Here is a 24,766-nt window from a genome sequence, read left to right on the forward strand (position 1 = left end):
GGCGATCGACGGGGCCGTCTCTACGTCCCCGACTGGGGGCGTGAGGACGCGCGATCCAGGCCGAGGCCTGTTTCGGCGGTTTCATGTCGCTGCCCGCAACTGCGGGCGAGGGGTTGGAGTAGTCGGGCCCCGCGAGGGGCCCGATGCGATGTCAAGTCCGTGTTGTGGCGCCGCTAGCGGCCGCGCTCAAGCCGGGCTGGCCCGGCGAGCAGCAGGCGGGTAGCGGCGCGTGGTCAAGTCCGGTGGGGAGCCTCTACCGCCCCGCCCTAGCTAGGGCGGGCGGGAGGCTCATGTGGCTGCGTCGGGTGGGTCGGCCGGGGCGACCAGGTCTCGCGGCAGACCGTATCCGTCGGGGGGGCGCCGATGGTATGGCGCCAGCGCCCGAAGGTGGTCGTGCCGCGACTTGCCGGCGCGCTCGAACATGTTGGTGCTCAGGCGCTGCACGAAGTCGTCGACGCTCTCTACGCCGAGGTCTCTCGTTATGGTCGCGTTCCGTACGAAGCGCGGGGCCTTGACTATAGTGCGCAGCGTTAGTGATTGCTGCGCACGGAGGCGTTTCTTGTTGGATTCGGACACGAGCGCGTACCAGGCCGGGGCGGCGTAGGTAAGCCGTGTCCGAATGTAGGCCTTGTAGATGCCGAGCTTCGCACGGAGCGGCAGCGACGAGTCGAGGACCGGGCGCAGGAGGTGACGGGCGGCGCGCGCCTGAGCAACAGCCTGCTGCACGTGGGGCGTCATGGACAGGGAGCGGTCGATGGTCACGCCGAGGTATTTAACTCTCGGCGCCCACCGTATTGGCTCACCCATCAGAGTCATGGTGTCCGGCTTCATGATCCCCACGGCGAGCGCTTGAGTCTTGGCCACGTTCACAGCCAGTCTCCACTTCTCCAGCCAGTCAGGGAGTGCATCTAGGGCGCGCTGTAGTTTGACTACTGCGTGCCGGGCGTTCAGCGACGTCGTGTAGAGCGCCGCGTCGTCCGCGTAGAGGGCGAGCTTGGCGCCGTCCACGACGGGGATGTCGTCCGTGTACACGCAGTAGCACACGGGTGAGATGCAGCTTCCCTGGGGCACGCCGGCTTGGATGCCGCGCTCAGTCGACAGAACGCCTTCCACTGCCACTTGGAAGGTTCTGCCGTGCAGGAAGGTGGCCACGATCTTAACTAGTCGACGAGGAGTAGTAGATGTGGCCAGCTTGCTGAGCAGGCCGGCGTGCCAGACGCGGTCGAACGCCTTCTCCATGTCGAGGAATACTGCAGCGGCCCGCTCGCGCTTGTTACGCGCGGCGGCCAGGTCGTGCAGTACCCTCGCGACTTGCTGGGTCGTGGAGTGTTCGGCCCTAAAGCCGAACTGTTCGCCGCGTGGCTGGAGGTGTGGGCGCAGGTGCAACAGCAGCAGCTTCTCGAAGAGCTTCGAGACGGTATCGAGGAGCGTGATGGGGCGATAGCTCCCCGGCAGCAGCGTGTTCTTCCCCTGTTTGGGCAGCATGATTACTCTGCCGAGCTTCCACTTAGCCGGGAAGTGTCCGGTGCGGAGGATCCCGTTGAACAGCCGCGTCAGCGTCGCGATTCCTCGCGGCGGCAGGCGGCGGAGGGCCTCATTGGGGATGCCGTCCGGACCGGGTGCCTTGCGTAGTGGGGCTCGGAGAGCCATACGCCGCACCAGGCCAGGGGAGAACACGATGGGGTCCTCATCGGGGAGGATCGGCTGCTCCAGGTACCGTTCGACCTGTTCTTCGATGGCTGCTGTGTGTTGCACGTTGCGGGCTGGGTTCGGCTGGAACGAAGCCTCCAGGGAGTCGGCGAAGAGCTCCGCGCGGTCCTCGGCACGGTAACGGGGGGTTCCGTCGCCGGCCAGTAGGGGCCTAATCGGAGCCGGCTTCCCTGCGAGGCTGCGGCACAATCGGTGAATGCCCGACCAATCGTCTGTCGCTCGCTCGATGGCGCGTTGCCACGACTCGCCCGCGTGGTTTGCCACAGCGGACGAGATCTTCGCAGCCAGAGCGTTGAGCGAACTCTTCATGGTCGGGCAGCGGGTCCTTTGCCACGACCTGCGAAGTCTCCTCTTCCTCTCGATCATGGCGAGTATGGAGGCCGGGAGTGGTGTCGGCCTCCTAGGCGTCGCGGTGCTCGCCGTCTGGGCCTCGTCGAGTGCGGCCTGTGTGGCCGCGGCGAAGTCGTCGGCGAGGCGGTCCACGTCCGCGGGCGTGTCGACGCGGTAGGACGGCGAGTTCCGCGCCATGTGCGCGGCGAAGGTGCGCCAGTCCCGCCGTGGGCGAGGAGGAAGAGGTCGCAGGTGCTGCGGGATGTCCTCGAGAGTCAGACACACCGGTTGGTGGTCTGACAGGAGATGGTCGTCCAGGACGTCACAGTTGACCGTCGCGGTGATGCCGCGCATGACGGCCAGGTCTATGACGTCGGGTAGCTGCAGCCGGTTGCCTGGGTAGTGGGTGGGGGCCTCTGGGCCCAGTACCACGTAGCCGTGGAGCTCTGCATCATCGAGGAGGCGAGTTCCCTCTCTGGTATTGTGTTCGCGTTCCATGCGGTGTGCTTCAGGTTGAAGTCGCCGGCCACCACTGTAGGCAGCGGCGAGTCCAGGAGGACGCGGACGTCAGCCACTGCGAGACGAAGTTGTGGTGGCCTGTAGAACGCGAACACTCGGGTCGGCTGGTGGTTGATGCAGATCTCCACGCCCAGCGCGTAGGCAGCAGACAGTGTGGGCACCGGCAACAGCTGGTGGACGATTCTTCTCCTGACCAGGATTGCCAATCCCCTGTAGGCAATCCCTGATGGCGAGACGTGGTCCTCCCGGTAGACGTGGTAGCCGGCGAGTTTCAGCTTGTCCACCGGTCTGAGGTGCGTCTCGTTGATCAGGGCTATGTCAGCTTGCCGCTGGTCTAGCAGCAGCTTCAATAGCCTGGTCTTCTCGGGGGACATCCCGTTGGCGTTCCAGTATATTATTCTAAGGTGCCGCTGGTCCATCGCAGATCAGTGCCTTGATCGCGTCTAGGAGCAGCGGCACCGGGTCGCTCCGCTGCGTGACGAGCGCCGTCACGATCCCCTGCAGGATGTGGACGACGTCGTTGATGGTGAGTGTGCGGGCGGACTGCGCAGGGGTCGGCTGTGTTGCCGGCCGTGGCGCAGCCGTGCGCCTCGCCGGGCGCGCAGCGGTGGCAGCGGAGGTGGCAGTGGTAGTGGTGGCAGCGGGGGCGCGGGGGCGCCGGTGGGAGCAGCAGCGGGGGCGGCAGCGGGGGCGCGGGGGCGCCGGCGGGAGCAGCAGCGGGCTTGGGGGCGGCGGCGGTTGGCGGGGGCGCCTTCTTGCGCCTGCGCCTCTTGCGTCGCCCGCCTCCCGGCTCGTTTGCCGCGGCCATTAGAGAGCCAGGGGCGTTGTTTTCGCCCCTTGGCTGTGCGGCTGCTGGTTTGGCGGTGGGGGCGGCGGCTGTGCGCGCCACAGTGCCTGCCCTCGGGTTGCGCGTCTCGCGGCGGAACACAGGACACGACGTGTTGTTCGCCGTGTGTGCGCCGCCGCAATTCGCGCAGGTGGGCGGCTCCTCCTTTGGGCGGGGGCACTCGCTTGCCGGGTGTTCCTCGCCGCACCGTACACAGGCCATTGGCCGGTGGCAGTTGTGCGACGAGTGCCTGAACTGCTGGCATCGATGGCACTGCGCGGGGCCCTTCCTCCCGCGCCAAGCTTCTATTTTAATCCCGGGCATACAGAGTAGCTCTGTTACCCCGTATATGCCCGGGATGGTGTTGTCCGCGCGCGCTACCTGGGCGTAGTACAAACACCCAGGTCGTCCCTGGCGCGCGCGGATGGGGCGGACGTATTCCGCGCCGTAGCCGGCGTCCTGCAGCGCCTCCATGATTGCCTCCGGCGGGGTGTCGACCGGTAGCCCGCGTATGGCCACCTTGACGCTTCGCTCCGCGGGGAGGGAGTACGAGAACCAGGCGATTCCCTGGCTTTTCTCCAGTTCTGCCAGGTAGGCCTGGATCGCCCGGTACTCCTCGTCGGAGCGGGGCGTGAAGCGCACCCCCTTCCCGAAGGGGCGCGCGTTGGGCGCGTGTCCGAGCCGCCGCTTCAGGGCCGTGAAGTGCTCGACCCAGTTGGGGAGCTTCTCCACTATAAGCGGCGGGTATCGCGTCTTCTTGGGCGCGGGGGCGCACGGTGTCGTGGGCGAGCGCGGCTTCGGTGTCGGGGGCGCGGCTGGGGCGGGCGTTCCGGTGGCGGTAGCGGCGGCGGCGGCTGCGTACGTGGCTACGGGCGCAGCGCCGTGCAGCGGTGGAGCGAATGGTGGCAGGATGGGCGGTGGGCGGAAGGGCGGCGTAATAAAAACCGCCTTTCTCTTGTCCGCCGGCATCTTCGGCGGCGAAGGGAAGCGCCCCGGTGCGATGTTGACCGGGGGCGCGCGATACATAGGCGCTGCGCGTGGGGGCGCGGCGCTGGGGGGCGCTGGGCGCATGGGCGCAGCTGGCGCCATTGCGGTCGGCTTCTTCTGAGGCCGTTGGGGGCGCGGCGGGGCCGCGGCGGGCTGCGGCTTCCTCGGCTTCTGTCCCGCAGCTAGTGCGGGGGCGGGGGCGCGAGGAGCGGTGGCGCGTGGGGCGGCGGCTGCGGTGGCGGCAGGTTGCGCCGCATCGGTGTCAGTATAGGCCGTGGAGTCGGCCGCGGTATTGCGGACGGCGGGTGTGTCACACCGGCGTCACGAGTGAAGGTGGTCGGGTGTGTGACACCCGCGTCCGGAGTGGCGGTGGTCGGCACCACGTCCATAGGTTCCGGATCCTGTTCCTGTTCCGGCGCCGCGGTCGGCCACGCGGGTGGGGCCGTGCGCAGCGGAGGCGAGGGCGACGCCGGGGTGTCGGGTATCGAGGGGGGCGGGGGGAAGAATTCCTCCCCCGCACCTCCGGTGGCTGATGGGGTCGGCGTGGCACTGGCGACGAACCCTTGTATCGCCACGTGCAGCGTCCTGGTTTCGGTGGGGCGCAGGCGAGAGTTCTTAAAAACCCTCCCCCGCCCCGCCGGGCCGAGCTTGGAGGAGCGCGGCGACTGCTCGCGACCTCCGTGCGGCATCTTCGTGTCGGGTAGATGTTGCGACGAAAAATTATTATTCGTCGGGTAGACGAATAAAAAGACGAAAAATAATTTGTTCGGGGTGGCTGGTGGCGACGCTTCAGCCGCTGACCCGCGCGGGGGACCCGCCGAGCCGGCACCCGGGGCTTGCCGCTGGTGGCAGACCGGGCACCGGACACGACGGAGGGCCTCGCGTGATCGGGCCAACGAACTGGGCGCGCTGAGGTGGCAAGCCAACCGCGACCGAGCAGCGGGTAGTCGGATTAAAATTTTGCGGTCCGAGCGGTGAGTTCTGTTGGAGACTTGTTACCTCAGGTGGCGTCTTCACGGTCGACGGCTGCTGGCGAATCCAATACTAGCGTATTTATCTGAAATTAATTAGAAGATAGTTATAAAAACAAAATTATTCTAAACCACTGAATATGGGAACTAGTAGCGACATCTAGTTTTGAGAACCGTAACCAATTGACTATATTTTTATTTTTGCTAGAGATTCTCACCCTCTCTTCGTACTGTTTTTTTAATTAGTTTAAATATGATCTAGGCATTATCATTAGAACTTCAGACGGGATATTTACCATGATTATTTATGTCTACGAGTTTCCGATATTTCGGCACTGTTGCAAGCGCCATGATCACGGATGAACTGGAGTATATGCGGGTGGATGTTTATGAGCAGACGAATCGGTCTACTCTCTTTCTAGTTCGTTTTTTTGCTAACGACACCGCTACCACTGTCACTTGTATCACTTGTAACTCGATTCAATTCTCAACACACAAAACTCAGTATCCGCTCGCGAACTTTCTTCTTTTTTGAAACTCATAGACATAAATAAACATGGTAAATATCCCGTCTCAAGTTCTAATGATAGTGTTAGTGACCATGTCAGTTTAAAAACTTATAATCTAGGTACGTTTTAATTTAACATTATTGTAGATCTTAAAAACTTAATATTAAAACATTCATAAATCCCGCTTATATTTACTAAATTACAATTTATTTTTTTTACAATCACTCTTATATATTTAAAATGTACCTAAAGGTAGGTATAACAATTTTACATGTAAACTTTGTTTATTACAAATACAATGTTTTTTGTTAAAATAATAATTTTATATAAAAAAAATAGTTATTTTATTTTAAATCGACAACCTGTACCATTAGTGTGAGATCGCTTTACGTTTAAAGTAATCGAAACGAAAGCGTACGGTGCTCTGATTGGCCGGCTCGAATAAACCAACCAATCAGATCGATTCGATTACTTTAAGCGTAAAGCAAACTCGTACTAAGGGTACTGATATTTTTATCTGTTAGTTAGACCCGAGTATCGACATTGATAGCGATAAAAAGCGGTCGTTAAGTTAGAAATTTAATTATTAAAGATATTCAATATTAAGGATTTGGAAATTACTTAACTAATTTTAATTAAATTAATTTTTTTTTGCGTTTGGTTACCATCTTGCCTGACGATAATTGAGTCAAGTTTCGCATTGAACTCGCTTGGCATAAATGCTCTTAAAGAAATAAACGACTATTTAAGAAGTTATTTTAGAAATTGTCGTTAACAATGTCGAAACTACGGCTGGGAATAACAATGTCTGCTTATTTAAAATTAAAAAAAAGACACAGCCCTTGTTTGTTATTTGATTTGATATTTTTACTAAAGATATATAATTAAATATTTGCCTGACAGTAAACTATAACTATATTTTTATAAATCATTATATAAAAAAGGGCAAGTAATTTAATGTTTAACAAACCTAATAATCGCTTTGTAGTATTGCAATAAGAAAAAACAAAAGATAACACCTTATTGTACTTTAAAAAATAATGGTAACTACTAAGATTTTCCAAATCGGTCCAGCCGTTCTCGAGTTTTAGCGAGACTGACGAACAGCAATTAATTTTATACGTATGTAGAGATTATAGATTATAATAATTCAAATGCAATATTTTTATTTTTTATAGAACTAGCGACCAGCCTCGGCTTCTCACGGGTGCAATTCTGATACTCAATACACTATAGAAAAACTGTGAACGTTGTATAGAAAAATGAGTATAACATATATAGCCAATGTCACTAAAAATGATTAAAATCGATCCAGTAGTTTTGAAGTTGGTTTGAAATATTACAGTACCTACGATAAAATATTCGTTGCATTTTCCCCTTTAAATTTATAAATACAGCGAATTTTCGACCAATAAGGAATTAAGTGATTTAGTTATATATAACTAATTTCTTTTTATGGTATGTATAAGCCGGTAAACGATCTGACTGATCACCTGTTGGTAAGCAATCGCCGCCGCCCACGGTCACACGAAACACCAAAGTGCGTTGCCGGTCTTTTGGGGGTTAGGAATTTAAGGGTTGTTGGGGAATCAGGGATTGGGAAAATCGGGAAGGACAATATATCGATTTGAAATATCGCGTGACGTTACTTCTAGGCACGTTTTATACGTAGAAATAAGATAGTTAGCTCCTAAACTTTGATTCGTTTCATTTAAGTATTGTTATCATTATTTTTAATTTATTTTGTTGTAATCACGTATTACCATGTATAAGTTTTTGGTCAAAAGTTAACATAAGAATAAGAATTGGAATTTGTGTCGGTATTTAAATGAGAAATCATAAAAAAATAACAAAACGCGAACTAAAGCTAAGCGTCCACAGGCCCGCATCGTACGTATTCCGTATGACGTCATTAGTACGCATCGCATGTAGGCATTGCCGATGATGCGGTCCGTACGATGCGGATCAGTGGACGCAGTTGTATGAGTTTCTATACAAGACAAACTAAAATCCGTTGCGTGCGATGCGTACGATACGGGCCTGTGGACGGTTACCTTTAACTGTCAGTACGATGCAGTGTCGGAAATTATGGCGACAAAATATTCCATTTTCCATATTGTGGAACACTAAAATGGCTTCTTTTGTCTTTGGTTTAATGCCGGATCCGTTTTTTTTTTACCACCAGATGGCGCAAATCTATTTAAAGGCCTGTACTCTTAGTATGAGTTTGCTTTACGTTTAAAGTATTCGAAACGAGAACGCGTTCGTCGCTCTGATTGGCCGCCTCGAATAAACCAACCAATCAGACCGCCGAACGCCGTCGTTTCAATTACTTTAAACGTAAAGCAAACTCATACTAAGGGTACTGTTTAGTGTTTAACCAATCACCGTAGCTGTCAAAATATTGAACGTGCCAATGGTGTGACAATAGCTAATAGGGTAGATGACAAATTTTTATTTTAATGTCCGTCTTGTAGATTATTTTAAAACATTAGACACGTATATTTTTTATTTTCTTACGGCAACAAATACTTTCGAAGATATATCGATTTAAAATATCGCATGACGTCGCTTCTAGGTACGTTTTATACGTAGAAATGACGTATTTGCTCTTACTCCTAAACTTTGATTCGTTTTATCTAAGTATTTGTTATCTTATATGACAAAATAAAAAAATACATGTCATACGTGATATTTTTCCAAAACCTAACTGACGGACTAAATAGATTTTTAATTTTCACACCCCGTCATCATCCCTTTTCCCTATTGGACGAAGAACGAGATGCACTAATATAGATAAGCGCCATCTAGCGAAAAAACACAGCACCCATTAGAAAAAAGTATGGCTAGCACAAAATTTGAAGACTATTTTACTATTTCACGACATTTGGTTTTTTAATTCCAGTTCTGTTGGTATTTTTACTTTTAATGTCGCACACGGTTTCTGTTTTCGTCGTGCGAACGTGCAAAGTAAGCAAACCCCGGAGCCAATGAATGCTATGACGCAAATTACTGTTAATCCAAGTTGGGCTGCTGCTGTGGAGTAGGTGCCGTGGTAAACGAGGGATCTGAGGCCTTCTGGTAACTCTTCGACGCTCTGAAATTAAAAATATGAATAAATAAGGTAGGTAGACAATGCTTGAGGGGGCAAAATCCAATCCAATCAGTTCTCCCGCCTTAGGCGAGGCGAGAGAGAGTGTCAGACTCTTACTGACTAAAAACCCCGCCCCGTTCCTTCTCCTGCTTCGAGCCGGAGCCCCGGTAACCTTTTACGTTGTCCGCAGAGGTAGACAATGCTTGCGTTGTGTGAGTGAGTTTACCGGAGACCCAATTACCCCTTTCCCAATTTTTCCAATCATTCACCAACAACCCTTAAATTCTCAACCCTCAAAAAGCCGGCAACGCACTTGTAACGTGACGCCTCTGTTGTTTCAAGTGTCGATGGGCGGTGGCGATTGCTTACCATCAGGCGATGCGTGTGCTCGTTTACCGGCTTATAACATAAAAAAGGTAGGATAGATATTTTCGCCACTCTTCCTGCGGTTGTAAGAGCCGCACTGTTTAATGTGGCCGTTGTGTAAATGGGAGATAATGAGTTGATTGTCTATAACTTACCATTTCAATCCAGGCCACAGGTAATATGAGTCCATTAGGAAGGAATTTCACGGCAGAGAACATGTCGCTTTTTCTCACTTGGATGTTGATTTGCAAGCTGAAACAAGTAAAGTAATCATAAGATAAATGTCACCAAAGGCCTCAGAAAAACCGTCGTGAAAAAACGCTTGCTTTGTGTATCGCCGTGTGAGCTAGGCTACTGTAGGGAAGACGGTAGCACAGTGGTCACGTGCTGCCATGTAACTTGCACAGCGAAGCTTATGGGAGATACACATCTCCCTAAAGATGTGCCATAACAGGCGTTGCACCGAGGGGCTCCGGAGCAGGTCTATTAAGAGGACCCGGTGCCCCTTACAGGTGTTGAGGGTGGCCACCGGGGTGGTTTTAGTGAGGTAAAAATCCCACACTCCCTAGTCTTTTATCCCCAAAAAGCTAGGCGCCTTTTGAAGGTTTCCCCCGTCATCAAAAAAAAAAGGCTACTGTACCCTTAGTATGAGTTTGCTTTACGTTTAAAGTAACAAAACCGAGAGCGCGTTCGGCGCTCTGAGTGGCCGGCTCGAAAAAAACAACCAATGACAGTGCCGAACGCACTCTCGTTTCGATTACGGTAAACCAAACTCGCACTAGCAAATAAATGAATATGAATATTAACTGTACTGGAGGCCCAAGGTTTGTTTCTGGTGTCAATAGGCGGCGCCGACTGCTTACCATCAGGCGATCTGTCTACTAGTATGCCGGCTATACCCATAAACAATCTGATCATTGTCTTTACCTAGATTTTCCACTGAGAGCTATTCCTAATGTTGGATGCAGGTCGATGAAGGAGTCGTGTTTTAATGGATCAGGTTTCAGTCCAACGATGTCCTCACGGAGTTTAGGATCAGCCAAGTAGAAATGAGGGAACGATACCAAGGCAGGAGCGCCTGAAAAAGTTAAAATAATACGTTTAGGTACATATGTAATAGCTGCTAGCGGCTTTACCGGCGATTCCGTGGGATAATAAAAATAAATAAATTTAAAAATTAAAAAACCCGACTGCATAAAAAACACTTTAAATAAAAACTGAAAAGTAAAAAACAAGCTTAGTTTAAAAGTGTAGATAGCAATGCTATTACCACAAAATTAAATAATTTCATAATCAATGAAAAAATATTAACTTATGCGAAACATAATCTGAGTGTAACAGTCGGGCCCATATTGAATGATTTTAGTCTAGTTTATTTAATGGGTCCCGACTTTACAAAATTATGTTTCGCATAAGATTATTATGTTTTTACACACGTCGATCCTGTTACGTTTAGATTGACTGCGTAACACAAACCCAGTAAAGGAATTAGAAAAAGAAGAAGGATTAAGGGCAGCTAAAATTTACTATTTACAAATTTCGTAAACGGTCTAATTCTTTAAAAGAATTTTCGTCGTGTGGACTATTTAATATTAATTTTTTTGGATCTTTTATTCTGAGGGGTTTTTGTCCGTAATAGTATTAATCCTTACTTTTAAATAGTCTATTAATTTTCTACTGTAAATGCGGCTAAAATTTGCTAACTTTACATCTGTTTCAAAATTTCTACTAGTTTTTACAAAATTACGGTCTTTACAGTTGAGCGTCGCATGGGCTATATGTTAAACACTTCGTAGAAGATTAGTTATTTAACGTTCAGCAAACGAGGGCGGGTTCTAGTCCTTTATTTATAAATAAATTCATTGTAAATAATTTAGTTAAGACGTACTTTTATTATCAGCCTTTTCACTTTTAAGTTCAGACACCGCTAGTCAATCGCGTCGCGTAGTACCTATACGAGTATTTAGTTTGGATAATAAAGAACATAATTGCACATAGTATTTTTTTTCTATATGTCAGTGATATACCATTTTGGAATCCTCATGATGAGCTCTTTAATTTGATACCCATAACCCTTCCTTGGCAGTCGGGTAAAAAGTAGCCTATGTGTTATTGTAGTCCATATTCTATCTCTGTTCCAAATTTTATCCCGATCCCTGCAGTCGTTTTGACGTGATGGAGTAACAAACGCACAAACTTTCGCATTTATATTGTTAGTAAGGTTTGCTTATTAATATTATAATTAGCACTCAGTTTTTGAAAGACTGATTAACGACTAAAATCAAGTATTAAATCTGTTGTCTAACTAAAGCTAAAGTTTTTTTTAATAATAATTTTGACGTGTAAAGGTGCTTTTTTGTAGCCTATTTACAAAAATAAATTTATTAATTATTATGTTATCGGCTTACTCACGTAACTGTTTGACGAGGAACTTGATTGCTTAGTTTACAATCGCCGCGTCGTGTGTCACGGAATGCTGCTCATGAATATGAGCCTCTAGCATGGCTTGAAACTAGTCGAGTTCCTCGTCAAACAGTTACGTGAGTAAGCCGATAACATAATAATTAATTTATTATATCTTACGAAAGTTATAATAAAAATTATTCATTGTTACATTAAATAAAACCTTTTAATATCGATTGAATTGTCTAAACCATACATTTTAAATTAATCTATACTAATATTACCTATAAAGCTAAAGAGTTTGTTTGTTTGTTTGTTTGAACGAGCTAATCTCAGGAGAGATTAACAAAACCAGTAGTTCCTACTACTGGTCCGATTTAAATAATTATTTTTTAGATAGCGCATTTATCGAGGAAGGTATAAAACATCACGCTACGATTAATAGGAACCGAGCAGAGCGGGTGAAACCGCGCGGAAGTAGCTAGTAAATAATAGAAGTTGACCCTGAGCGTCTAAATCTTACCCATGGTGCAATCGGTGACATTGATAATTCCCCTCGGCGGGCAGGTCGCGGTGTCAATCTCGCAGTAGCACTGGTTCTCAGGGTTGTGCCCAGGGTCATCGAAGACGTTCAGAGGCATCCTGTACCGGTACAGCTCTATTCCGTCTACTATCTGGAAAAGGGGATAAAAAGTTTAAAGGGCGCTTTTCAACAAGCTTAGCTGTGAAACTGTCCGGAGCTGCGGGTTTACCGGAGCTCCAGCTCGAAAAGCAGGAGAAGGAACGGGGTGGTCTTTAAGAATCTGGCACTCCCTCTCGCTTCGCCCAAGGCGGGAGAAGTCATAGGATAATATTCCGCACTCAAAAAAAAAGAAAAGCTGTGAAACTGTCACCGTTTCCACCGATACTAAGCTGTGTAGCTGTGCGATTAAGATGTGCTATGAAGATGCGGCACCGCAAAGTAGCTATGCGAGGAAGATGCGCAGCTCGAGTATGCGATGTATCGATAGTAGGGAAACCATACATAGCACACGTCCATAGCACGCAACTTTCCATATAAAAAAAACATAGCTTAGTTGAGTCCGTACCAGTGCTAAGCTATAAATACCTCCACCACAGATGGGGCCCAGTAGGGCTGATGCCTGATCCGGAGCTGCGGACTACCTAGCGGGTTTATCGGGGCTCCGGCTCGAAAAGCAGGAGAAGGAACGGGGTGGTTTTTAGTCAGTAAGAGTCTGACACTCCCTCTCGCCTCGCCCAAGGCGGGAGAAGTCATTGGATGATTTTCCCCCTCAAAAAAAAAGCTATGTATTCCAATGAATATGATTGGTGGAAGCCAAACGTATCCATATCCAACGTAGCATACCAAATCTTTAAAGGAAAAACACCCTAAGGATGTGCCGTAACAGGCGTTACACCGTGGGGAGCAGGTCTTTTTTTTTTTGAGGGGGGAAAATCATCCAATGTCTTTCCCGCCTTGGGCGAGGCGAGAGGGAGTGTCAGACTTTTACTGACTAAAAACCACCCTGTTCCTACTCCTGCTTTTCGAACCGGAGCCCCGGTAAACCCGCTAGGTAGTCCGCAGCTCGGGAGCAGGTCTACTTAGAGGACTCGGTGCCCCTTACAGGTGGCCATCGGGGTGGTTTCAGTGACGTACAAATCCCACACTCCCTAGTCTTTTATCCCCAAAAAGTTAGTAGCGCTTTTGAGGGTTTCGCCCCGTCATAAAAATGGCACGTGTCCTAGTCGGTTTGCTTGGATTGACTGCACGGTTGGTGCGGTGGCTGGGCAACTGGCTGCCGCGCAACGGGTAGCGGGTTCGATTCCCGCACGGAGCAACTCTTTGTGTGATTCACAAATTGTTGTTCCGGGTCTGGGTGTCATGTGTATGTGAACTTGTATGTTTGTAAACGCACCCACGACACAGGAGAAAATCCTAGTGTGGGGCAACGTTTTTTTAAAACAAAAACAAAAAACAAAAGTTTGTATTAAGGATAATACCACAGATAATACGCTTTTGGATATGAGATGCTTTGTTAACTCACCTCGATGGTCTTCTCATATTGGAAGGGCAGTCTGCGGCACAGGTTCGGATAGAAGACGTGGAGAGTGGTGGTCTTGTCCAGCTGAGACGGTGGAAATATTGAGCCATCCGATGCCTTTATGCTGCAAGCAGAATTATATAACATTTATACCTAAAATACCTATATCCATCACATCACATCATCAGCCTATGCGCTCGTGCACACGATGCCGTCACCGCGCCGACGCCGCACCGTTACTCTGTATATACGAGTCGCACGAAGCCCGCCACCGCGCCGCCGCCGCGCCGCCGCCGCGCCGCCGACGCGTGCTATCTTTCCTCTCCCTGACTGTTTCATTCCATTACCTACGCGAATTCGTACGCGGCCGGTAATGGAATGAAACAAACAGAACACGAGCGCGCGGCCGCGGCGCGGCGGCGGCGCGGTGACGGCGTCGTGTGGACGAGCGCTAAAAGTGGCCACTGCTGACCAAAGGCCTCAACTCACACAGAGAAGGTTTGAGCATTAACCACCACGTGTCAACCACCAGTGCGGGTTGGCGATTTCATAGTTATAATTAAATAAAAAGTACTAGCAAACCCGGCGAACTTCGTTTCGCCACAAACGATTTTCCCTTTTTTCCTGCTATTTTGTTGATATTTTCCCGATTTTTTTTTGCTATAAGCCTCACATACCTTTCCAACGATTGCAAAACTGTGGAAATCGGTTCGCGCGTTCTGGACTTATAGCGTCAGGAAGGGAAACCCGACTTATTTCTATATTATATTTTAGTTGTATTATGCTTCTGTGGTCGAGTAATACTTGTAGTTTCATTTAAATCATATGAGTGATCTCCATACTGTATTATACCTACTAAAAAAAGCCAAACTGCGCCTAGTCCGATCTTCAGTTCTAACAATCACAGTATAATCACAAAATGATAGCTTATGTTATTTTTTTAAGTAAACATGAGCTGATGGTTGGCTCAGGCGTTTATCTATCTCTCTGCCGATACCCTAACGACCTAATGACACGGCGCGTTACAAAATAATGATAATATAATGTAGATTCGTCTCATTGAAATTGTAGTCAATGACTTATATGATTCCACGCGCCATTTTTAAACATGGCGCCCGTCAAGGCGGGAAATCTTTGACAGATTGTCAATGATGTTGTTTTTTTTTCGTGTTGAAGTCGATATAATTTAGAATTATTATATTAAAGCCGGTACATACATACATACATATCGTCACGCCTTTAATCCCCGATGGGGCAGGCAGAGGTGCACATTATGGCACGTAATGCCACTGAACAATGTACACCCACTTTTCACAATTTATGTTGTAAGTCCCATGTAATAGGTGGTGAGCCTATTGCCATGTATTAAAGCCGGTATTTCAGATATTAGCCAGAACAAACAGATAGTCAGACAGACAAAAATTTTGGTGTATGTATTGTATAATTTTATTCATAATAATATGGATGTAGTAATAAGCGATGTGTCGTTGTCACAATTGGTCACATTTCTGAGACCTCCCGCTCCCTAGTGTAACGTAACATTTTATTATTTTACATCTAGAAATAATTATTTAATTAAAATAGCAGTTCCGAAATTTGTTTTATTTCAATACACAACAACATAAGATAGCAGTTAGATTATAATAATTAAAATGAGACGTCACACAATTTACCACCCCTCCCACACCTTTGTCACATAAAGTCACACTTCGTCGACCTCCCCCCTCCCATTATATACAATAGGCTAGTTTTCTACTAGTCAAATTCAATACTTTTTTCGAAACGTCAAAAACGATATTTTCTATGAACTTTGTATGAAATACTCTATTATAACGTCATAAGTTTTTGACGTCAAATAGCAGACTTATTGCCAGTTTAGCTAGAAAAAAACGAAAATTAAGCAGTTCATTAAAGGGGATTGACCAACTTGTATGGGACTTTGGCTATTTTTAAACAAGCACTTCAGCTAATAATATATGTTTGATTTATTAGTTCATATCAGTAAGAATGAAGATACAAACTTAGTTTTGTATCAAGATTTATATATAGATATTTTTTTACATTTTATTGAAACTGATTATGCATGAAATAAAACATTTTTTTCTATTAAAATGCATTATAAATCCGATTTATATGTATTTAAATATGGTCAAGGAACTCGGCAGGTGGATTAATAATTTTCTGGTACCTTGCCCAGCTCAAAAACCAAATAATAGTAATTATATGTGCACAGCAACCTACTGTTCTATGACCCACCATGCAGTTGCAGCAATAATGTTTTATGGCTGTCCTGCCTTCAGTGTTATTTTCATTTAATATATATACAAAATATGTTTTCCTACTAATGTGTCTACTTTGTATTTTCCCACGCAATAAACTGCAGTTGCAACACTCACAATGCAAAAGAACAAAGCGAATAATATCTGTCATTTTGACGAAAAACACAACAGATTGACAGCAGATTGGCAAGCACTAAAGTCAAATTCAAAGCCAACTACTATAAAGACTTGCGGCCTTACTTATAAACGATCACTAAAGTTAAGACACAGTTAAACTACCTATTAAAAAATATTTTAACTCATAAACGATGATTAACACTAGCTAATGTCCCTTTGTTTAAAGACTTTGATTACCAAAATGGCGTCTGATATTCGTAAAAGTCACAGCTGTGGTATATCTCAACAATAACACCACATACAAACTTCGCATTGAATTGAGTTCTGTTTGCTGGGCTTTGTTCCACTACTTAGGAAAGTGAAGTGGATAAATATAAAAAAATGGATATATTTGACGACGATAATGAATTACGCACATACCGTGACGAGATAGAAGAAATAAGAAATTTCAGGAATATTGGTTCAAGAAGGAGAGTAAAAATATATAATTCAAGATCGAACCCAATGGAGGAATTGAGTGAAAGCGATTTCAAGCATCGCTACAGATTCAGTAAAGGAAATATAGTAAAAATTATAAATATCTTAAGAAACGACATGTCCATGGATAGCCGGGGCGGCAGTATAGGTACCTGTGGAGTTGCAAGTAATGGCAGCTATAAGATACTGCATGAGCATGAGCCAACATACTTTATCAAGAACTGCTAAAAGAGTTGCTATTGCATTGGCTTCGAAAAGTTCCATTTATATTAAAATGCCTTCAAATTTAAGAGAAGAGACTGAAACTATTCGGAACTTTGAAACTATTTGTGGGTTTCCCCATATTACCGGTGCAATAGATTGCACCCATATTAAAATAAAAACATTAATTAACCATTGCTTAGTTAAGTGACGTGTAAACAGTGTTTATAAGTAAGAAATAGTTAATTGATAATTAAGGAGTTAATGAGTTATTAGTTAATTAGTTGCTTAGCTGTTGATTAGTGGATTTTTATAAGTAAGGCCGTTGGTCTTATCATAACAAATACCAATACCAATCGATTTTTTTATAGTGCTAAATTGTACAAAGTTATTAGCATCAGACATTTACTAAAATACAAATAAAATTATTGGTTAATTACATTTTTGTTGAGCAGCCTGTTTAAAAATAGCCAGCTTTGGACAATCTCCTTTATGAATGAGAGTGTGATTATAATATTTGAATATTTTATTGTATTGAAAAGTTGTAATAATTTATTTTTGACCGAGGATACTACCCAATTTTTGGTGGGCCAATAAAGATAAATAAAGATAGAGTTCCTCACCTGTTGCACTCCGGACTTCCCCAGAAAGTAAGATGGTCGTTGCCATCAAACTGTTCGATGATGTTCATCTTGTCTTTGTCATATTCTCCAGTGTTGATAGTGAACCTTTCGGAGACAGTGCCGTTTTTCTGCAATAATTATTAAGATAATTAAGGTACATTCTCCGGAGCAGGCTGCAGGAGGCCTACTCTAATTCAACGAAAAACGAAGTTTCGTCCGAAACTTCGCAGATTTCGTACTACAATACCATTTATTGCGAACTTTCGTGAACGAATGAAATGAATATAAATAAATTGGTTTCAATATGTAATTAAAAATAAAACGTTATTTTAAGTAATATCATTAGTAAAACCTACGGCCGACGACTAAACGAAACCTTTTCATTCGAGAACCGGAGTAACCCTACAGGGGCCTTAGTCTGCTATTACAATAGGGATGATGACGGGGTATGAAAATTAAAAATCTAATTAGTCCGTCAGTTAGGTAATGAAAAAATATTAGACACGTATTTTTTATTTTGTCATATAAGATAACAATACTTAGATAACACGAATCAAAGTTTAGGAGTGGGAGCTAACTACGTCACTATCGAGTATAAAACGTACTCTAAAGTGACGTCACGCGATATTTCAAATCGATATATCTTCGAAAGTATTTGTTTCCGTAAGAGAATAAAAAATACGTGTCTAATATTTTAAAATAATCTACAAGACGGACATTAAAATGAAAATTAGTCATCTACCCTATTGTGTCAGAATGGTCGATCATTGAGCAGTGCAAGAGGGACGCAGCTATGTAGGTTGTATAGCTCCGTCCCTCTTGCACTGCTCAATGATCGACCATTGTGACACAATTGTAATAGCAGACTAAGGCCCCTGGTCTATTAGAGGTCCCGGGTTGAGGGTTACAGGTGTTGAGGGTGGCCACCGGGGTGGTTTTAGTGAGGTAAAAATCACTCCCTAGTCTTTTATCCCCAGAAAGCTAGGCGCTTTTTGAAGGTTTACCCTCGTCATTAAAAAAAAGGTAGATCACTAATTTTTATTTTAATGTCCGTCTTGTAGATTATTTTAAAACATTAGACACGATTTTTTTATTTTTTTAAAGAATCATAATATGCTTTCCAATATATATTGATTTCAAATATCGCGTGACGTCACTTCTAGGTATGTTTTATACGTAGACATATCGTATTTGCTTCCTAAACTTTGTATCGTTTTATCTAAGTATTATTATATTAAATGACAAAATAAAAATATACGTGTCTAATATTTTTTCATTACCTAACTGACGGACTAAATAGATTTTTGATTTTCATACCCCGTCATCATCTCTAGTAATTATTATCCTTTTTGGCTTTCTCACGTTACTGTTTGACGAGGATCTTAACTCTTTAAACGCCGTGGTGGTCACCGGTGACCGACGTTAGCGGAGGATTTGCCTTCAACAGTTTTGTATTGGCAGTCAAAGACTTAATTATACATAGTTAAATTATAGTTTTTTTCTAAATTTGACATAAAATAAAGTGATTTCATTACCCTGTAACAATATATGTTATGTACGCACGTACATAAAATGATAAATATATAAATATCTTACCGTGACAAGTAAGCCAAACTTCTCAAACTTGAGTTGTCCTCCGAGACTCAGGAACGGTTTGGCCGTATCGATGATACTGTCATCATAGCCCCATAAAAACCTGTGGAAAAATAAAATCTATTTACATACTGTACACACGACAGAAGTCGCACTTAGACTATCGACGCGCAAATCAACTGATGATGTCATAAATCCTACATCTATACTTATAATAAATCTGTAGAGAGGTCAATTCTGTACATGAAATATATTTCCAAAATAACTATCAGCGGGTGATTAGTGATCGATACTGACGCCAAAAATGCAATCAGAAAAATTTTTGTCTGTCTGTCTGTCTGTCTGTCTGTCTGTCTGTCTGTCTGTCTGTCTGTATGTTCTTTATAGAAATAAAAACCACTGGACAGATTGCAACGAAACTTGGTACAATTGTTCTACATACTCCTGGGCAGGTTATAGTATACTTTTCATCACGCTAAGATCAATAGGAGCAGAGCAGTGAAGGGAAATGATGGGAAAACAGGAGAACTTACTCCATTTTTTAAGCTTCCGTCGCGTGTGCAGCCTTAATGGTTAAAGTTAAGCAACACAGAAATAATGTATGACGGAATTGTTCTCCTTAAAATTGTTTAAAAAATATTCCACGACAGCAAATGTCTATCTCTTATGGTTGACTCACAATAACACGTATAACTCCCGATAGCTTAGCAGTTCGGAGCTTTCTGGTTATATTTGTCTACTCTTACGTTTATAACACTCTCATTCATTCATTCATTCATTCATTCATATTATATTATAATATTATAATAAATCTGTAGAAGGGTCAATTTTGTACATTGAAAATATTGAAAGAATAAATAGCAGGGGGTGTTACTGGATCGATACCAAACCCAAATATGTGATTTTTTTTTTGTCTGACCGACTGTCTGTCTATCGTTATGTTCAGGCATCACGTGAAAACTAACGATTCGATTTCGATGAAATTTGGTATAATTATACCTTATTATCCTGGGCATAAAATAGGATACTTTTTATCCTGGAAAAATTCGTAGAAAAAAAATCATTATTTTTCAGTTTTATTCTGCTCAACAGCAGTAGCTCAATAGAGGGATCTCCTTAATTATTATGGGCCTCGCCGTATTTGGGTCCAATAGATATTTATAAGATGTCATTGTCAGAGTTACTCAAAATGGAGAAATAAAACTTCCACGCGAAGACTGACATCCGCGCGGACGGAGTCGCGGGCGGAAGCTAGTCTCAAATATGACGTTTACATGCGAATAAACATGGATAGAAAATCCCAACGAACAACAGTTGGGCTGAAAGCCCGCCACGCACGAACACCTCGCCTGGTCGGAGGATCCTCCTTTACTTAGGGAACTATACTCTCCAGTCCCTAAAATACTAACATATAAAGCTGAACAGTTTGCTTTAAGAATATGGTTTCTATCTTGCAGAAGAGTCCAGCAGTTGATTTTATTCTCCCCTTTTCTCTTTCCACTCAATATTCTTTATTTAACTGAAGAACTATTAAATGAACGAACTCAAACTATTTATTTATAACAACAACACTGTGTTCATATAAATCTACATGGTTTAAGGTGCTTTTCCACCAGAGATGTGCTATGCTACGTTGCTGTGGATGCGTTTGGCTTCCACCAATCATATTCATTGGTATACACAGTTTGGCACTGGTGGAAACGGACTCAGCTAAGCTTTGTTTTTTATATGGAAAGATGTGTGCCAGGATGGCTTCCCTACCATCGATACATCGCAAACTCGAGCTGCACATCTTCCTCGCATAGCTTAGTATCGTTCCGCGCGCGCCTCAAAGAGCCATCAGACCACCACAGATGGGGCCCAGTAGGGCTGATGCCTGATTCGGAGCTGCGGACTACCTAGCGGGTTTACCGGGGCTCCGGTTCGAAAAGCAGGAGTAGGAACGGGGTGGTTTTTAGTCAGTAAGAGTCTGACACTCCCTCTCGCCTCGCCCAAGGCGAGAAAAGTCATTGGATGATTTTCCCCACTCAAAAAAAAAAAATAGCTTAGTATCAGTGGAAACGGTCACATCGTTTCACAGCTTAGCTATTACATCCTCGTAGCATAGCTTACATAACACTTAGCATTAAATCATTAATCTGTTTTTGAGAATTTTATAAATAATTTTACGTTTCTGTGTAGCTAATAAACAAAGGAAGTTTTTCTAAAAGTTTGTAGGTACACTTAGTGTAGTAAATATTTTTAAAAATAAAACCAGTTTTCTATGGACCAAAAAAAGACTCAAAATACAAACTAGCTATTTTAAAACGAATGATATTTCCGCCTTTATAAATTAGCATTAACCTCTCGTCTGCCAGTATATTTTTTTTTATTGTAAATGAGCAGATGCATCACCTGATGGTAAGCAATCGCCCCGCCCATGGACGTTTAAAACACCAGAGGCGTTACAAGTGCGTTGTCGGCTTTTTGGGAGTTACAAATTTAAGTGTTGTTGTTCGGGAATTGGGGATTGGGAAGGGGGAATTGGGCCTCCGGTAACCTCACTCACACAACGCAAGCGTAGTTTCACGTCGGTTTTCTGCTCGGCCGTGGTATCACTCCGGTCGAGCCGGCCCATTCGTGCCGAACATGGCTCTCCCACACTTTAAGTAAGTTAAGTGTATGACACACAATGGAAAACACATTGCGTCTGACGTAGATCCCCACGTTCCAAAATACCACCGGGTTGAATAACTTCATTGATAAAAACTAAAGCAGCTTAAATCAAAAACCAGTATTTTTTTATTTATTTACGATTATATAATCAGTTCAGAATTTTTGACTAAAGCAAAAAGTGATATGTATCTTAGAAACTTCCAGTATTTTCGGAGCAAAGACGTCAGGGCAAATTTTGTAGGTTTAGTTGTATTATTACCTTCCGAGAGAAATACGTCGATTTACAAGTCACCTTGTACATTTAACACAACATATCGTCACGCCTTTAATCTCCGAAGGGGTAGGCAGAGGTGCACGTTATGGCACGTAATGCCACTGCGTACACCCACTTTTCACAATTTATGTTGTAAGTCCCATGTGGTGGTGGGAACCTTGAAGACCGAAAATCTGAAGTCCGGCGCGTCCCAGACTGTCTTGGATCCCGCAACGAAATAAATCAGAAGATATTATTAGAGGAGAAGAAAAAGAAAACGATAGTTTCCATTTCCTCGATGAATCTAATGCAGGAGACAGAATGACTTAAGCCTTAAGGCACAAAAGAGACTGCACAACTGGGAGAAGTCCAGTCGCCAAACACCCCGGAAATTTTACTTAAAACTAAGAGGGTCCTATGTGTGAGCTGTTATTTGCGTCCAATAATAATTAATTTAGTATGTCTCACGATAGTTATTATAAATAAAATGGCGACTTATATCTTACCGGTGGACTGGTAGTTCGGCGAAGGCGTTTGGATGGTTTGCCCAAGTCATGGCGGAGCTCAACGTCAGCTGTCCCAGACTGTTCAGGTTCATACTCAAAGCCTTTGAAATTACTCCCTGTAACAAAGAAATTAGTTAAATTGTGGACCATCATCAACATGATCATGTAACATCAACAGTACGAGAGCGCGTTCGGGGTTCTGATTGGTTAGTTTATACGAGCCAGCCAATCAGAGCGCTCTCGTTTCCATTATTTTAAACGTAACACAAACTAGTACTGAGGCTATTAGTCGTGACAGTGCACTTTGTTTTTATTGGGACAAGACCGCAACAACTTCCTAAAACCGCTACAACTCCTGTCAACCAGGATTTACAATAGATATAACCATGAAAATTCAAATGCTCTAAGTTACTTCGTGTGAGAAGAGGCATTTGGTCAGCAGTGGCCTATTTATAGGCTGTTGATTTGATGTGATGTGATGTTGTACCTACTCAATGACATTCGCCCAGTTATTTTAGAAGTAGAGAGCCATGCTTCAGCACGAATGGGCTGACTCAACCGGAGTGATACCACGGCCTCACAGAGAACCGACGTGAAATAACGTTTGCGTTGTGTGAGTAAGGTTACCGAAGGCCCAATTCCCAATCATTCTAATTCCCGTTTCCGCAAAAACCTTTAAATTCCTAACCCTCAAAAGGCCGCAACGCACTTGTAACGCCTCTGGTGTCCAAGGACGACGACGAAGGAGACGATTGCTTACCATCAGGTGATCCGTCTGTTCGTTTACAGGCTTATACCACAAAAATAAGTTATTTTTATCCACAGACCCCCATAAGTTTACATATCGTAAGCTTACGCATTATTTACTATGTTATTTGGTATTCAATATAATAAAATGCTGAATAATAATCAGTATATCTTATCTGGCTCTATTATTACGACAAAACAAGATATGAGACTATGTTCCGTTAACATATATACATATATACATATAATACCAAACACTATTACAATGTTTTCTAGAAATCCTCGTATGAGGAAGGTCATTGACATATCACATCAACATTTAGGCAACAGAAAGTAAAGTTCCCTAAGAAAAGGAGGATCCTCCGACCAGGCGAGGTGATCATGTCTGGCGGGCTTTCTGCCCAACTGTTGTTCGTTGGGATTTTCTATCCATGTTTATTCGCATGTAAACTTCACATGTGGGATGCAGGATATTTATGACGTCATCCGTTGATTTGTTCGTCGATAGTCTATGTGCGACTTCTGTCACTTATCAGGTGTCACCAGAAACACATCAACAGCCTATTAAGTGGCCACTGCTGATGGCACCTCTTCTCACACGGAGAAGGTTTGAGCATTACTAACCACGCTTGCTCAATGCGGGTTGGCGATTTCAAACTTATGATTAGAAATTATAAGCCCAGGTTTCCTCACGATATTTTCTTTCACCACTTATCAGTGGTGTCTAAATAATCTTAGAAAGTACGTATAACTTAGAAAACGTCACATTGGTACTTGCTGTTGGTAGGTTTCGAACCCGCACTCTCATGTATGAGAAATTGGCGTCTTAAACCTCCTGGCCACAATAACTTCAAAATATATTGACATATAGGCACTTGTCTCACCGGCAACGATTAACGAGTAACGAGTAAAGCTAGAACTAGAAACGAGTTAGCGAGTTACGGAGCGAGTGCGTAGTTCCGATATTTAAGATTACTGCCATAGGGCAACCAGATTATTTTCAATCAGACCATCACTTACTGGTCACCACACTCGTTGGTGAGTGTTCCCGGGTCGGGCACAGTATTGCTGAGCATTTTTCGGTTTAAAATTAACAGAGTTTCATACAAACTTTCATCCCCTATTTTATCCCCTTAGAGGTAAAATGGATCAACAAACTTTCTTAGCAGATGCCTACGTCATAACATCTACCTGCATGCCAAATTTCAGCCCAATCAGTTCTGTGGTTTGGGCTGTGCGTTGATATATCACTATATCAGTCACCTTTGAGTTATCACTACATAGTATAAAACAAAGTAGCTTTCTCTGTCCCTATGTTCCTTTGTATGCTTAAATCTTTAAAACTACGCAACAGATTTTGTTGCGGTTTTTAGATAGAGTGATTCAAGAAGAAGGTATCTATGTATAATGCATAATATATCACCATTGCACCCATGCGAAGTGGGGCGGGTCGCTAGTAAGTTTATATTTAGAAGTAAGATTATACAACGTGTAACAAAAAGGGGGTATACATATCAATTGCACGGTTTCTAGATAACATAATAAACGATACGGGAAG

At 44.6% G+C, this 24,766-nt stretch overlaps 2 protein-coding genes across 2 annotated transcripts in view; both read right to left on the reverse strand.

Annotated features, from left to right (window-relative positions):
• Positions 1-4,554: 4,554 nt before the first annotated feature.
• Positions 4,555-5,061, reverse strand: LOC126912055 (uncharacterized). Its single transcript, XM_050702230.1, has one exon. It carries the CDS (start codon positions 5,059-5,061, stop codon positions 4,555-4,557), a length of 507 nt encoding a protein of 168 aa, XP_050558187.1.
• Positions 5,062-5,408: 347 nt separating this feature from the next.
• The window catches only part of LOC118280286 (scavenger receptor class B member 1), a 45,839-nt gene continuing 26,481 nt past the window's right edge, over positions 5,409-24,766 (reverse strand). Inside the window, exons 5-12 of the mRNA XM_035600253.2 lie at positions 22,462-22,577; positions 19,051-19,150; positions 17,455-17,582; positions 13,761-13,881; positions 12,239-12,389; positions 10,240-10,390; positions 9,468-9,564; positions 5,409-8,949 (exon numbers count right to left, since the gene is read on the reverse strand). Of these exons, the coding sequence (XP_035456146.1) occupies positions 8,731-8,949; positions 9,468-9,564; positions 10,240-10,390; positions 12,239-12,389; positions 13,761-13,881; positions 17,455-17,582; positions 19,051-19,150; positions 22,462-22,577 (1,083 nt within the window). The 3' untranslated portion in view covers positions 5,409-8,730. The remainder of the gene's footprint in view (positions 8,950-9,467; positions 9,565-10,239; positions 10,391-12,238; positions 12,390-13,760; positions 13,882-17,454; positions 17,583-19,050; positions 19,151-22,461; positions 22,578-24,766) is intronic.

Source organism: Spodoptera frugiperda, chromosome 21 (assembly GCF_023101765.2).
Source record: "Spodoptera frugiperda isolate SF20-4 chromosome 21, AGI-APGP_CSIRO_Sfru_2.0, whole genome shotgun sequence".
NCBI lineage: Eukaryota > Metazoa > Arthropoda > Insecta > Lepidoptera > Noctuidae > Spodoptera > Spodoptera frugiperda.

Excerpts from the sequence above, each read along its gene's own strand:
- LOC126912055 (XM_050702230.1), bottom strand. The coding sequence starts at position 5,061 with ATGCCGCACGGAGGTCGCGAGCAGTCGCCGCGCTCCTCCAAGCTCGGC.